This window comes from Gopherus flavomarginatus, chromosome 1 (assembly GCF_025201925.1).
Source record: "Gopherus flavomarginatus isolate rGopFla2 chromosome 1, rGopFla2.mat.asm, whole genome shotgun sequence".
Lineage (NCBI taxonomy): Eukaryota > Metazoa > Chordata > Testudines > Testudinidae > Gopherus > Gopherus flavomarginatus.
Window position 1 is genome coordinate 164,870,646 of NC_066617.1, and position 14,943 is coordinate 164,885,588.

The 14,943-nt window shown below is 44.6% G+C and overlaps 1 protein-coding gene across 1 annotated transcript in view; it reads left to right on the top strand.

Annotated features, from left to right (window-relative positions):
* LOC127043189 (venom prothrombin activator pseutarin-C non-catalytic subunit-like) overlaps nucleotides 1-14,943 on the top strand; it is a 47,416-nt gene that overhangs the window by 10,535 nt on the left and 21,938 nt on the right. The window contains exons 3-7 of the mRNA XM_050937031.1: nucleotides 3,151-3,273; nucleotides 3,823-4,035; nucleotides 4,808-4,951; nucleotides 5,544-5,765; nucleotides 6,495-6,660. Coding sequence (XP_050792988.1) covers nucleotides 3,151-3,273; nucleotides 3,823-4,035; nucleotides 4,808-4,951; nucleotides 5,544-5,765; nucleotides 6,495-6,660 — 868 coding nt within the window. The remainder of the gene's footprint in view (nucleotides 1-3,150; nucleotides 3,274-3,822; nucleotides 4,036-4,807; nucleotides 4,952-5,543; nucleotides 5,766-6,494; nucleotides 6,661-14,943) is intronic.

Consider the following 14,943-nt stretch of genomic DNA (forward strand, 5'->3'; position numbering starts at 1 on the left):
TCTCAGGCTTCAGTCCCGCCTCCTGGAGTCATGTAGCAATTTTTGTTGTCAGAAGTGGGTTGCAGTACAGTGAAGTTTGAGAGCCCCTGGACTAGCTGATGACAATAGTTCCTTCTGGCCTTGGAATTTATGGATCAGAAGTGACTAGTAATTGGAGTTATTCCATTTTTGGGTCACTGATTCGAGATGCCTTAAGAGGGGCTGATTTTCTGAGTAGGGTGGACTCGACACTTTTTGCAAATCAGGCCCCTTTACAGTATTTCAAACTGGGCACCCAAAATCACTAGCCACCTTTGAAAATGTAAGTCACTGATTGTTCGCAGCTTCATAACCAGGAGATTTCCACTGCCTTCCTTATTGTGTGTTTCCAAGGTCATCTATGTGATAGGTCTGTATGTGGTGCCATTGCTGGCCAGAATACAGGCACACACTATTGTAGCATTTGCAGAATATATGGGCACCCATTTTTGGAGGCTAGTTTATATATTTCCAGAGCTTGAAAAATGTGGGTGTTGCTCCCTTCACTTCCACTGCTAGCGATCTCCCACGTGTGTAGTGCTGTGCAAAACAGTCACACTGATCACTCTCAATCCTCCAACCCCAGGCTCTGTCTGACACCATTTGCCATCCTCTGCCTGGGCTCACGATGGATCAGTGCACAGCTGCAGAGGCTCCCCCCTTAGAACTTCCCATTATGGATTCCATCTCTCCTCCTGGAAGAGATCTAAGGTCACCATGGGGACTGGTTCTGGGGTGTATTAGCAGGTGGGGTGGGTTGCTGTAGGGGGGTAGAAGTGGAGTAGTGGCTTGGTGGGGTCGTTCCCCTTTGACTTGGATTTTCAAGCAAGCCTGCGTGGGGGACTGCACCCATGAACCTCCACTATGGATTTTGGATAAGTCTTGGAACACTGGGGAAGTTCCAGGAGACTGGAAGAAAATTTATGCCAGTATTTAAAGAGCATAAATGGGCTGACCAGATTGCTGGTGTCCAGTTGCCGTGATCCAACCTGCAGGGTCGATTTTGTGATTTAGATCCCTCCCAGGTTTACAGTGTAGTCTCTGGGAACTCATCCTCCCTTCTCCTTTGGCGCCACTGACTCATTTCCTCTCTTTCAATAACACAGCAGGAAAGGAAGTGAGTAATTGGCTGGTTGCTCGTTAGACAGGGCCAATCATTACAAAGTGGGGAGCAACGCACTCTCTCTGTAAAGCAATTTGTAACACGGCAGGAAGAATGTCACAGATCTGGTTAGGCACCCCCTGCTGACCACCCACTAGACTGCTGTGAGGGGAATCCAAGGCTCTGGATCCCTGGATATGTTAAGGTTCTGGGACCTGAAGACAGTCTAGTCTCAGCCCCGATCTTGGAGTCCCCAGACATGCACTCAGGGTGCAGACTTTCTATTTGGCACCTCCTTATGAGAGCTGGAACCCACTCTTGAACTGCCAAGTCCCTGGGCACAATGGTGACTCTTCAGTGTACTCAAATACACCCTCTCCCTACACCCCACTCCTCCAAGGTGAAAAGCTTCTGGTTTATAGTTAAATAGGAGGCATGTGATAATTGTGAACCAAATAACACACTTTCACGCTTTGCACAGAGCCTAGCACAATTGCTCTTTTACTTAATCACATAAAGCACAAGACAATACAGATCATATTGAACACAAGAACCATCCTAATCACAATGCACCTCACTAGCTCACTCTTCCCTTGGGAATCCTTGGAGGGACACCTGTGTCCAGGAAGGTAGACAGGCAGGGTTTCCCCTGTCTCATGCAGGTTGTTGTATGCTGGGTGGCTCATCCCACATGGTTTCCTTCCCCCAGCCCGTGAACTTGCTCTCTTCTGCACAGTGCTTCCCCTTCTTGTGCGGCTCTCTGCATTTATATGCCCCCTTCCAATACTTGGCTTCCTTTGTTTTATCTTTTCCATGTTCCATAAAAGCCCTCCCCTCAGACAGGATGGGTAAAACTGCCTTTTCCCTAGGATGCAGTCAGTGGGTGGAATCAGGTGCTACTCAGCATGAGTGAGGGTATCAGAAACTGGCCCTATCTTTATTAATTATAGAAATGTCTGATCAGTTATACCTGGGCAAAGTGGCGTGTAAAGTGTTAATCTGAATTTTCCATTTACACACATCAAGAAGAGTGTTTCACACCCATTTTGCACAGGGGCAAATGACTAAACAAAGGCAAAGCAGTGGAGAATCAAGCCCTACATATTTACAGGTAAATGTCTTCTAGTTAAATAAAAAGAAACCACCTTTGCAAGGGTTTGATCCATTTTTGCAGTAATGTTAATGGAAAAAATCCTTTTGACTTCAGTGGAAATTGCCTCAGGCCATCTCTGCAATACCTTTCTTACCAACCCCATTTCCACAGCATGAGTTCTGTGACTGATCTACACTGCACTGGGAACTGTGATACCAGCACAGGTAGGCATATCCATGTTAGCTTAATCTAGGTAACATGGCTAAAAGTAGCAAAGAAGATGCAAGAGCATGGACTTCTGTGTGGGCTCCTCCTAGGTATGTATACTTACATTGTTAGTCTGCGTTGGTGCATCTTTTCTGCTCTTCTTAGCTATACTATCTAGATTAAAGCTAACATGGGAATGCCTTGCTGAGCTGCAACTGCATGTCCCACTGCAGTGGAGACATACCTTGTGTTGTGAAGGTTGTTGCTCTGGATGTCACATTAAACACTCCCTGACTTCGGTCTGCTTTCCTAAAACTATGCTTGTACTGGTGACTAATTTGTAAGGGGAGAAATCCCTTCCCCAACCTTTAAGCTATCTGTTCAGAAAACTTTCCATAGCTGAGAAACAGCCTTCTCGCTTCATGTACAGAATTTTCCTATGATTTTCAGTGTCCTTTGCTGAATATATCATTCACAACCTTATTTACATTGGGCCCCATCTGTTAGATCCTTGTGTGCCTTTCCACCATCCAGGTATTTCACAGCTAAATCACGGGATAGGATTAATCCTCATTGCACTGGCATTAAATCCTATGCCTTTATTTTGTGCAACTTGTCCTTTAACAGAAGTTCACTGTCCCACTCAGGAGAAGGTGACTCTCTCCTTTTCACTAAGATGCACCATTTGATACTCATTTACTTTTTTATTTTTAATGCTGAATTTCTGCAGGACTTCTGGGACCAACTCTGCGTGCTGAAGTGGGAGACACTTTAGTAGTTCACTTTAAGAACATGGCCAACAAACCGCTGAGCATTCACCCACAAGGCATAGCTTACAACAAACTGTCAGAAGGTATGTGCTGTATAATGCTCGGAAAATCCCCCGAAGACTGATGTTCTGTGACCTTTGAATCCAGTCTGTGACTGTTTGTGCACTAAATGAACTGCACAAGATTGTCCTGCCTCCTCACATGCTGTTTACTCCAAATAGCTACAATGTTTTCAGAAAGCACCTTATCCTAAAGTTTGGGTACTATCCTCCCATACAGTAAATGATTAAATGTGTGTGTTAAAGAAAATGTATTTATAGTCTTTCAGTTCCAAAGCTTTAGAGTTCAAGGCATTTGCCACCATTGGTAATGGGTTATTTATTTTTTTATGTGTGCCCAATTTGCACTTTGTGTCTCATTTTCTCCAGTGCTAAATGAATGTAAAAGATAGCATATTACCCTCCCTGTGCACTGGTGTCAATGACTGCACCATTGTAAAGCTGGCGTAGGTGAGAGAAGAATCAAGCTCTCTGTGTGTGGATGGCAAGAGCAGTAAAAACCCTGTGCACACGTTCATCAATCCCTCCCTCAATGCCACCTCTACCTCCCTCTCTCGACTTCTGTCTACACAGGTTCCTTGTATGCTGACAGAACACCTTCTTTTGAAAAAGCGGATGATGCTGTGCTTCCAGGCCTGGTATATAAATACATTTGGGAGATCACAGCAGAAATTGGGCCTAAAGAAGCCGACCCTCCCTGTCTCACCTATATCTATTACTCACATGAGAACATGGTGATGGACTTTAACTCCGGTCTGATTGGAGCATTGCTTATATGTAAAAAAGGTAATTAAAATGCTTTGGGTAGACAAAAGCTATAAAACGTTAGCAGGTCTACTGTTTCAGTGGCCTAGCCCATTCTGATAGTGTTGTTCTCTGTTATGGTAACAATAAAAACTAAAAAACATCAAAATCAAGCTTGAAGATTGTATCATAATATGAGAAGGCATTTCATTTTCCTCTTTCCTTCTCGTGTTTCTGTGCAGGCAGTTTAGAGGAAATTGATTTTTGTTTCCTCTGTCTTTATTTTAGGCCTTTGGGTTACAGTGTTCTGGACTAGCTGTAATGCACACTAGTTTCTTGAATAATTCTTATGGTAGGTACGGCTGGTAACACCGCCTTATAGTAAAGTTGCCTGACATTTCCCATTTTGAGACCCCCAGCTTCAATTGCTTATAACATTGTCAAACTTTAACTGTTCAGGCTGGAATTTACCATTCCAGGTGTTTTCCTCAGATTGAATTCTTTTGGAAAGTTGTAGCCAAAACTGTTTCCAGGAATGAGGCTAGGAAAAAATACTTTGTTTTGCCCATATTAAAAATGCTCCCTGTGCTGAACCTGTTCTGTGGATGCCAGAGGCCTTCAGTCTCCAAAGCTGCCAGTCCAGCACTTTTCCCCAGAACTAAATTCACCTCAAACACATTTTGAAAAAAACGTCCTATGTGACCAGGTGCAGCTGGCACGTGCGGCAAGCTCATGGAATAGATCTGGATGCCTTTTAGTTGATATGAGCTGGTTTTATTTTTGCCTTCATCTGATACCTCGTTTCCTCCCACAGGAAGCCTGAAGAAAGATGGGACACAGAAACCGTTTGACAGAGAATATGTGTTGATGTTTGCTGTGTTTGATGAAAGCAAAAGCTGGCAAAAATCAACCTCTCTCCTGTACACGATTAATGGTTACGCTAATGGGACGTTGCCAGGTACTGTACGTACTCGTGGCATCCAGCCAGTGTCCACAAACTGTCTTACTCCTCACTGCAGCATATGCTCGTGAGCTGTAGAAAGTGAACAGAAGAAGTAGAGTGGCACAGCCTCGTGTATAACTATACGATGAGCATCTGGTTCCACTAGGGAGCATGTGTGCACTCCCAACTACCATTGCTTTCCCCTGCAGTCTGACCTTGGTGCGGAGAGCACATGGCTTCTAAAGCCGTGGCTGTTCGTGCAGAGAGAGAATTAAATCTCTTCCGGCCACCCACTGGATAAGGAGTGAGGTTTTTCAAAAGCACCTAAGTGAGTTAGGCACTCAACTGACTTTCAAGGGGATTTAGACTCCTAATCTACTTAAATTCTTTTGAAAATCCCACCCATGGCCTATAAGTATCCATCCTAGACATGGCCATCAAGATATCAGAGAGACTTGATTGAAAGGTCCCTTCCAGTCCCAGAGTCTATGAATCTATGAAAGTGCAGAGTGGGTATTCACTTTTGACCTACCAGTGGGAGTTAATTAACCATCCTGTGATTCTGGGATGATTTACCTGTGTTCTTAACCCTGCTGTTCTGTTTCAGACCTAGGAGCTTGCACATATGATCACATTAGCTGGCATTTGATAGGAATGAGCTCTAAACCAGAGATATTCTCCATCCATTTCAATGGGCAAGTCCTGGAACAAAATCGTCGCAAGGTCTCAACCGTCAACCTTGTGGGAGGTGCATCAACCACAGCAAACATGACTGTGAGCCAGAAAGGAAGATGGCTAATATCTTCTCTTGTCCAGAATCATCTGCAAGGCAAGGGAACATCTGTTCAGGAGGCAATTGTGCAGTTGCAGAGAGTGTCATACTTGTCTCTTCCTCCTTATCTCCTAAAGTGCTGCTAACTTTGTGAAATGTGGTGGCTAACTCATTTGGGATCATCCTAGGAAATCAGTGGAAACAGGGCATTTTGCTTGAATTAGGGTTGCAAGATGAGGGTTATTAGAACTACTGCTGCAAAGGGGCTACAGGGCAACAATGAATCTAACCCTTCGTTTTTAATTCTTTGGGAGGTGCTCAGATGAGCCTCATTATAAAAAGCCTGGAGATTGACCAGCTCTTTCAGGAGAAACAGAGAACCTTTGCAGTTCAGTGAGCAAAAACTCTTTTCTCCTCGTCTTTAACAGTGGATGTTAATTTCCCCCTCGAGTGAACAGATCTCTGTTGTAATGAATCAGTGGATTCCCTCTTGTGAAAGTTGGAGGGCTCATTGAACAGAAGAAGAGGAAGTCCTTGCTGTCAGTTAGGCTGGTATTTTCAAAGGAGGCTATGCGAGTTAGTTGCTGAGCTCTCATTGACTCCCATAAGCCCCTTTGAAAATACCACCCTTAGTGCCTGCACTCTTCTTTTTTTTTCCTTTTTTTAAACCTGAATAGACTCAGGTCAATGGGTGAATGTTTTCATGCATCCTGAGCTGAAGGGCTGTAGGAATGCACTGTTCATAGGACTAACAATAACCATTGTACTGTGTCTCTCTTCAACCAGCTGGAATGCACGGTTACCTCAACATAAAAGAACTTGTGGGGAAAGACTTGTTCAAGAAGAAATTATCCTTTAAGGAAGTGCGTATGATTAAGGACTGGGAATATTTCATTGCTGCGGAAGAAATCACCTGGGATTATGCTCCAGAAATTCCAGAGACCATTGATAGGTAAAATGGTGAACTGTACCCTGTTGATGAAATGTTAACTTGAGGCAGCTTAGGGAGTGTGCTATATAATGTAAAGTCCTAGCCCTTAAAAACTTCTTCTGCATTTTTTTCACAGGAATTCAATCTTGTCGAACAGGTGGAATATTAGTGGCAGGATTGCATGGTATTTATAGAATACACTATATAGAAGCCCTAGTCAATGGCTTCTGAAGGGCTCTACCAGGCTGAATAAGTGAATGTGTCAAGCTCTGGGTTCTAGGTGGTCAAGCCTAGTGGTTGGAGCAGTATTCGAAGCCGGACGCAGAATCGGGACAGGGCTGTGCTCAAACTAAGGTCTGAGGACAGGCGGAGGGTTAGAACCAAGGTCAGAGTCCATTGATGAGCCCAGTCAGGATCCCAGTCAGATACCAGAAGCAGGCCAAAGGTTGAAGCCAGGTTGGAGTCAGTCCAAGGGGATCAGGAGGTGGGTACAGGGTTAGAGCGGTCAGGAACATGTCTGGAGCAGAGTCAGACTAGGGCACAGAGAAGACTGGAGCAGGCTGGAACAAATCCCGGGCAAGGCTGGGGCCAGAACAGGGACAGGATCAAGGGCAGGCTGGAAGGCTAGAGAGTCTGACACTGTGAGGCAGCAGGAGGTTTCCTAAGCGAGTGGTGCTGTTGTGCAGACTAAGATCCATGTCTATGCGACAAAATTATGTCAACCTAAGTTACGTCAGCAAACAGCTGCTGCAGTAATTACATTGTTTTTACGTGTCCACACTACATTGTTTTGTCAGCAGTGCGCGTTCTCACTAGCAGTGCTTGTATCGATGGAAAATGAGTCACACAGGGTGACTAGGAACACGATTTCAACATCCTATAATGCAGTGTTCTCCATCCCATAATTTCATCTGCATCCCATAATGTTCTGTGCCTCTTTTCAAAATCCCCACAAACCTGTGCATCCCTCCTCGCTGTCCACTATCTGTGTCAGAAGTATGGATCCTGCACAGCTCTGTACTGTTGTGATGAGTGTTGTGAGAAATACTGATTCTGCAGTATTTGCAGAGCCGCCAGAGAAGCCTGCAGAGAATATGACAATTTCTTGGAGGCTAGATTGCTCTGGGACATAGAAAGAAACAATTCAAAGTTGTTGATGGCATTGATGAGGGAGCTGGAGGTGGGCCGGAGAAAGAAGCACTGATGGATGAGATCACATGAGGTTTGGGAAAATGAGCAGTGGCTGCAGAACTTTTGGATGTTGTTGGATCTATGTGCCGAACTCATCCCAGCCCTCCTGCGCAGCAACACCAAAATGAGATCTGCACTGACAGTGGAGAAGTGAGTGGTAATTGCACTGTGAACACTTGCAATGTCCAACTGCTACCGATCAGTTGGGACTCAATTTGGAGTTGGAAAATCCACTAAGTTGCCAAAAATAGACATTTATTTCATACCCATGCAAATAGAAAAAAAATTATAATTGAATAAAACTTTAATAAAGGGAAAAGAATTTTTGAAGGGGAAGAACAGTCATTTCCATTTTAGAAACGCATACACCAACCGGGTCTCTCACAGTTCAGTGTACGTGCAGCTGTGATTGTCTAGGGTGATGTGGTAGGATAGTGCAGTGGTCCCAGAGGTCCCACAATGCAGTTCTCTATGGGCTGCAGAAGGAGGTGAGCACAAGATGGTTGAACCTGAAGGTCAACGAGAGTCTGCAGCATATCTGTTTGCTGCTTGAGAAGCTGTCATAATATAATTCCCAATTCTGAACCTTAGCGTCCAAAATATGGGTACTAGCATGAATTCCCCTAAGCTTAATTACCAGCTTAGATCCTGTAGTGCTGCCACCAATCAGGACTTAGAGTAGAGTGCCTGATAAACTCTGGTCTCACCCAGCACCTTCCCTGGGGACCTCAAGACCCAAATTCCTTGAGTCTCACAACAAAGGGGAATAAACCATTTCCCTTCCCCCTCCTCCCCTCCAGGTGTTCCCTCCCTGGGCTCCTGGAGAGATTTACAGATTCAAGCTCCGTGAATCTAAACAAAGGGATTCCTCCTTCTCCTTTCTTCCTTCCAGATCTTTCCCGCCCTGGGTACACTAGGAGATCACCGTGATTCAAACTTCTTGAATCACCACACAGAGAGGAATGATACCTTCCCCCCTCCTCTTTTCCGTTCACCCAGAGGCAATCCAGATTCAAACTCTGTGAATCTAAAACAGAGAGGAAATTCACTTTTCCCTTCTCCCCCCTGCTCTCTTTCCCTTCTCCCCACCAATTCCCTGGTGTACACAGACTCAGTTCCTTTAAGTCTTAACTAGGAGAAAAAAATCAGACAGGTCTTAAAGCAAAGCTTTTAATAAAAAGAAAGAAAAAAGGTAAAAGTTTATCTCTGCAATTTAGATGGTGAAATGTTACAAGGTCTGTCAGCTATAGAACTAGAAAGAAGCCCCCCACCCAGCAAAATACCATTTAAAATACTTCCAGCAAACTACACATTTGCAAATAAAGGAAAACAAATAAAAAGACTATACCGCCTTTCTATCTTTGTACTCACAAAATTGGAATAGAAGATTAGAGAGCCTGTAGGTACGTGTGGTCACTCTCATAGCCCAGAGAGAACAAAACAAAACCCAAAAAACACAAACAAAGGCTTCCCTCCACCGAGATTTGAAAGTATCTTGTCTCCTGATTGGTCCCCTGGTCATGTGTTTGGTTCCCTCTTTGTTAACCCTTTACAGGTAAAAGAGACATTAATCCTTAACTATCTGTTTATGACAGAAGCACTAGCATCTGCTGCTGCACGTCTGTCCTTTTCCTGCACCTTTCTCCTCTCTGCTCTATTCCTGTCTGCCAGGGTGAACATCCATGTCCCATGCTTGGTATCCAGAGCAGCAGAGGCTTGCAGGATCTCTTGGAACATTCCATCCCTCATCTTCCTTTTCCTTCTTCTTATATGGCTGAACTGCTCCACTGCTGTGGCCCCCCACCCCAGGCCACATTTCCAACTGCAAAGGGTACAATGCACAGAGGTACTATTGTGAGTGTGTTCACGAAATAAATGGAAACTGAGTGTACTGAACTCACTCCCTTTCATCCACACAAGTTACAAGCACTAGATTCTCATTTTTCCTTGTGATTGATATAGCTTGGCTGCAGTCCAGTCATGGTGAGTACAACCATGAAGGGAAAGGGGGTGGGATGGAATGAAGGGGGATAGCTCACAGGCACGAGTGTATGCATATAGGGCAATTGAATGGAATACTGGCACCGTTTTCCACAGGCGGTGGTGATTTTAGCTGATCTCTCACTCCTGAGGGTAATGGAGGCTGGTAGGGAACAGATCCTGCAGGCGTCTGGCTGCAAACCAGGTCCGTATGCTGCCAGCCTGTGTGCTGCAGTGGCTCTGGCTAAAGTAATTGCTGACTGGCATAGGAAAGTGTCCTACCGCAGCGTAAGAAATAAGGAAGCCCTCCCCAGAAACCTTTGGCAAAGGATTACACACTATATCCAGAGAAGTTTCCTCACAATCTCTATGGAGGATGCACAGGACATCCTGGTGCGCACAAACTGCTCTTCAGGGACCCACTGCCTAACTCTAGAGGGAGATGAAAAGCAGATAGCAACTCTGCCTCTATTGGTTGCTTCATTACCTCACCTAGCATAAGTAAAAAAGAATAAATCAACTGACATGTCCTGCAACTTTGGGCGTTGAATCCCTACACTCTCAAAGCAAACTGCATACTTACAAGACATTCCTTCCCCTGCATCAGGCTTGCCTGTGTTGGACTGTAGGGACTAGCTGGACTGGGCTGGACTCCTCCTCCTCCCCGCTGTTCAAAATTACAATATTGATGCAGACAGTAAAGGCAAATTGCCTTGATTTGTAAACTGCCTGTTCAGCTATTGTTGACTCCATGTACTGTGGAACTGTGATCAGTGTTGACTCTTAACTGAAAAATGTGGCCTTGGGAGGGTCTCTCCATCCACACCAGCAGAGCAGCTCAGCCATATAAGGAGGAGAAGGAAGCTGTGACTCAGGCTCCTCCAAAGAATCCACTGGGCTCTTGAGGGTGGTGGTGGGTTCTCCACCGGGGATAGCATGCAGCTCTTTGTAAAAGCCGCAGGTCTGCAGCTCCACACCAGAGCAATTGTTGGCCTCCCTTGCCTTCTGGTAGGCCTGCTGCAGCTCCTTGGCATTCACACAGCACTGCTGCAGGTCCCTTGTGTAGCCCTTTTTCTCTCAGTTTGAAGGACATGTTCTGTACTATTCAGATCTAATATTATTTGAAGCCCCCTTTGATGATTCCATCCTAAAACAGAAACTCCCTTTTGGGCTACATAGATTTTTTTTCCTTTTGGGATAACAGCTTTTGTACTCTATGGTAGCTGTAAAATGTCACTGATTGGGATGGGAGACCCGCCATGGCCTCTAGGGTATGTCTGAAGCATGCAACTCAGGTTTGAAGTTGGCAAATAGCAGAGTGTAGAGTTGGTTGAGAATAAAGAACGTATATTTAGGAGCTTTGCAGGTTTCAGACTGTATTAACCTGTAGGCTGGAAGACATCTGGTATTGCAAAAAGTGACTTAACATGGTGGATGGTGCTTTCCAATTCTCAGGCAGTTTCTATGCTTTTCTCCAAGGTAAGGCCTTTTACCATGAGGCGTTGTTCACAAATCTTGGGGGACCTTGTTGTCTTCATGACAATTTGATCTCTGATCATTTCATCTGTTAAATTGACTAATTCACGCAGCCTATTCCCGGGCCGGCCCCAGGTCAGATAATCTCAAGGCACAGGTATTTCACTCTCAATGCCAGAGCCTCAAGTTAGGCCTGGTGTACATTACAGAGGTAGGTCAATGCAAGGAATCTTATGTTGACCAACTATGGAAGTGTCTACCCTTAAATTTCAATCTCGCCAATGTAACTGCCCCACTATGCTACTAAATTCCATCTCCATGAGCAGCGTAGAGTCAAGGGGGTTCATGTAGTTAGGTTGATAAAGTGTCAGTCTAGACACTGCACTACTTACATCAATTTAATGGCCTCCAGGAGGTGTCGCACAATGCCCTTCTTGACCTCTCACCGTTTTGAACTCCACTGGAGGTGTTGGATCTCCTGGATCTGTGGGGAGAAGAGGCTGGTCAGGAACAGCCCCAATCCATCTGTAGAAACTTAAATATCTACAAGCAGATTTCTTGGGACATGGGAATCAGATTTTGCAGAAGTTTTCACAGATACTGCAGGTGTTGCACAAAAGTTCAAGCACAAGATGCAGCTACAATATAATGTGGTGCCTGTACAACATAAAATGCAAAACATACCAGTTGCAGTGAGACAACCACTCGAGGAGATTCTGAAATGATGTAAAGCAGATACACTTGAACCAGTTGATTCATCAGAATGGATTTCTCCTATCATTCTCACCACAAAGCCCAACAGTGCTATCCACATGTAAGTGGACTTGAGAAATTTAAACTCCAGCATAGTTGTGTATTGTCATCCTCTATCCAACATCAGTGAAATGCTGCTCATCTTGAAGGAGGCAAGAATCTTTGACTCTTGATTTATACTCGGCTTACCACCAGATCCCCTTAATGGAAAAATCCCACAAATACACAGCTTTCATCACTTCAGAAGGTTTTTTCCAATTCAAAAAGATGTTGTTGTTGTTTCAGGTTAGCCTCTGCAGCATCAGTATTCCGGAGACTGATGCATGCAATCTTTCATGAGAGAACCAGACCTAGTGAAAGCCATTTGTGATGCACCACAGCCTGACTAAAAGGACAATCTTCAGTCGTCCTTTGGATTATGCAAATACCATTCAAAGTTTATAAAGAAGTTTGCTGTGAAAATAGTTCCATTGAGTCATCTCCTAAAAAAGGACATATAAGGTCTGAATGGGTTGAAGTGTACAAGAACAGCTTCAGCCAGATCAAATATTCAATGTCCACCATCCTGGCTTTAAGCCCTTTTGATTCTGTGAAACAAACAGTTGTCACACCAGAAGCTTGTGAGTAAGGTCTTGGTGCTGTCTTAACTCAGCTTAAAAATGGACAGGAATCACTATTGCATTTGCCTCCAGAACCCTGTCTGATTCTGAAAAATCTTATTCTTTCATTGAGAAAGATGTTCTGGCATGTTTCTGAGCAGTAAGCCGCTTCAGAACTTACTTATGGGGTCGTGGGAGATTTATCTTAAGATCTGATCATAAGCCTCTTTCAGCTTTATTTACCACATGAGGTTCTGGAAAAGCAACTCCAAGAATTGCCAAATGGGCCACCAAACTAATGGACTTTGATTTGCTGACAGTGTATCTTCCAGGAGTTAACAACACCACTGCAAATTCTGTTTTGCCTGCCTATACCTTACCATGAGGTTTCAATAGAGAAAGATGATGAAGAGATTGTCCTTGCACAAATTTCTGCTACAACTCAATCTCAGACTGGGTAACAGCCATGAGAGAAGACAAGGTACTTCAGGACTGTGATGGGGTTGCTGTACTCCCTGCTGGATGGCGCCGCTTCATGGCAGTCCTGGGGATTAGTTCAGTCAGGCCAGTGCACCTCCCGGCAATTACACCTTGTCAGTTTCTCCTCTGCAACCTTCCCCCCCGCCCGCCCTTCCAGGAACTGCAGCATCCTCCTTGTGACTCAGCCCTCTGGCTAGGTCACTGTTGTGGTTTCCCCTTCCATGTGCTGGAGTGTATCAATGTTCCTTCCTGCTCTCCAGCAGTCTTCTGCTTCATTAGCTCACAGTGCCACTCCTGCAGTGGCTGGTGGGGCAACCTGGGCCCATCCTCTTCTTCAGGTTCCAGCTCTACACAACAACCAAGATCAGTTCCCTGCACCTTGCTGCCTTTCCCTGAGCTGCTTCCATACCTCCTGGCCTGCCCCCCTCCTCTGGCTTTGCCAGTCTCTTCACTCCCCTCTCCCAGGCAGTAACCATAGGCTACCTGCCTCTGTAGCCCCAGCCACATCTCCCTTCTCTTGGGAAGTGACTGCACATATCTCCCTGCTAATTTTCTGTCTTTTGTAGAAGCCCCACCTCTTTCTCACAAGTGAGCTTCTCTCTGATTAGCTACCTTCCAACCCAAAGCTCCCTTGTTTGCAAACTAATTAGCTGATTGGGCCCACCTGACCTAATGCAACTCTTGCAGTTTCAGTGTGGGGCACACACCCCGTCACAAGGACCTAAAGACTTACATAGTCAATGGATGGTCTTACATGACAATGACACCAGAACACTTGGAACCATATAGACATGTGTCTCATGAGCTGTCCTTTGTAAATGAATGGGTTTTGAGAATTAACAATCTTGTTGTGCCTACACTTCTGAGACAATGATTAATTCACCTGGCACATGGAGGACATATAGGGATGAGTCTAACCCAAAGACAACTGTGATAAGACTTCTGGTGGCCAGGGATGGACAAGCACGTTGCGGAAATAATCAAGAATTGTATGGCTTGAGCTAGAAGTGATAAGTCACAGAAAACCTTCAGCCTCCTTCTCACACCAGTTCATTATCCCAATTGTCCATGAGAGAAACTAGCTCCTGACTTAATGGGAGCATTTGAAGATCAGCCCATTACACAGAGGTTTGTCATAGTAATGGTAAACTATCATTCAAATTGGCCACAAGGTACATTCACTGGAAAGGTTACCGCTGAAATAGTAAATAAGTTTAATGTCATCAGTTTTTGCCTGAGAAGGATTTCCCAAGGAATTGGTGCCTGACAATGGAATGCAAATAACTTCTGCTGAAAGGCAACGCTACCTCATTAGCAGTGGTATCAAACGCAAAACTGTTTCTTTATACCATCCAAGAGCCAGTGATCTACTTGAGAGAATGAACAGACTGGTGAAAGAAAGTTTGCAACTTTACCAGTTTTCAAGCGAGACCAGGGAAAGAAGTTTTATATGAAACACTGTTTACTTACGGGACCACTCTACATTTAACACCAAGAGTTTCACACTTTGAACTGTTAAGAGGACACAAGGCTATAAATGATTTACTACCTGTCAAGGACCTACATGTTCTCCTTTTTCAACCAAACCTTCTGCTGAAACTGTTCTTAACACATTCAGGAATAATCAGGAGAAATATAGACAGTGTGTATACTGTTGGGTGCTAAACCTCACAAATTTGAAATTGGAGATCTTGTTCGTGTGAAGCTGTCATACAAAGTCAAAAAAGAACGTTCAAGATATTCCTTTCCTTTGCAGACAACAGAAATCCGAGAAGATTCTGCTGGATTAATAGATCAAAAGAAATAGAACATTTTTAGATTGTCC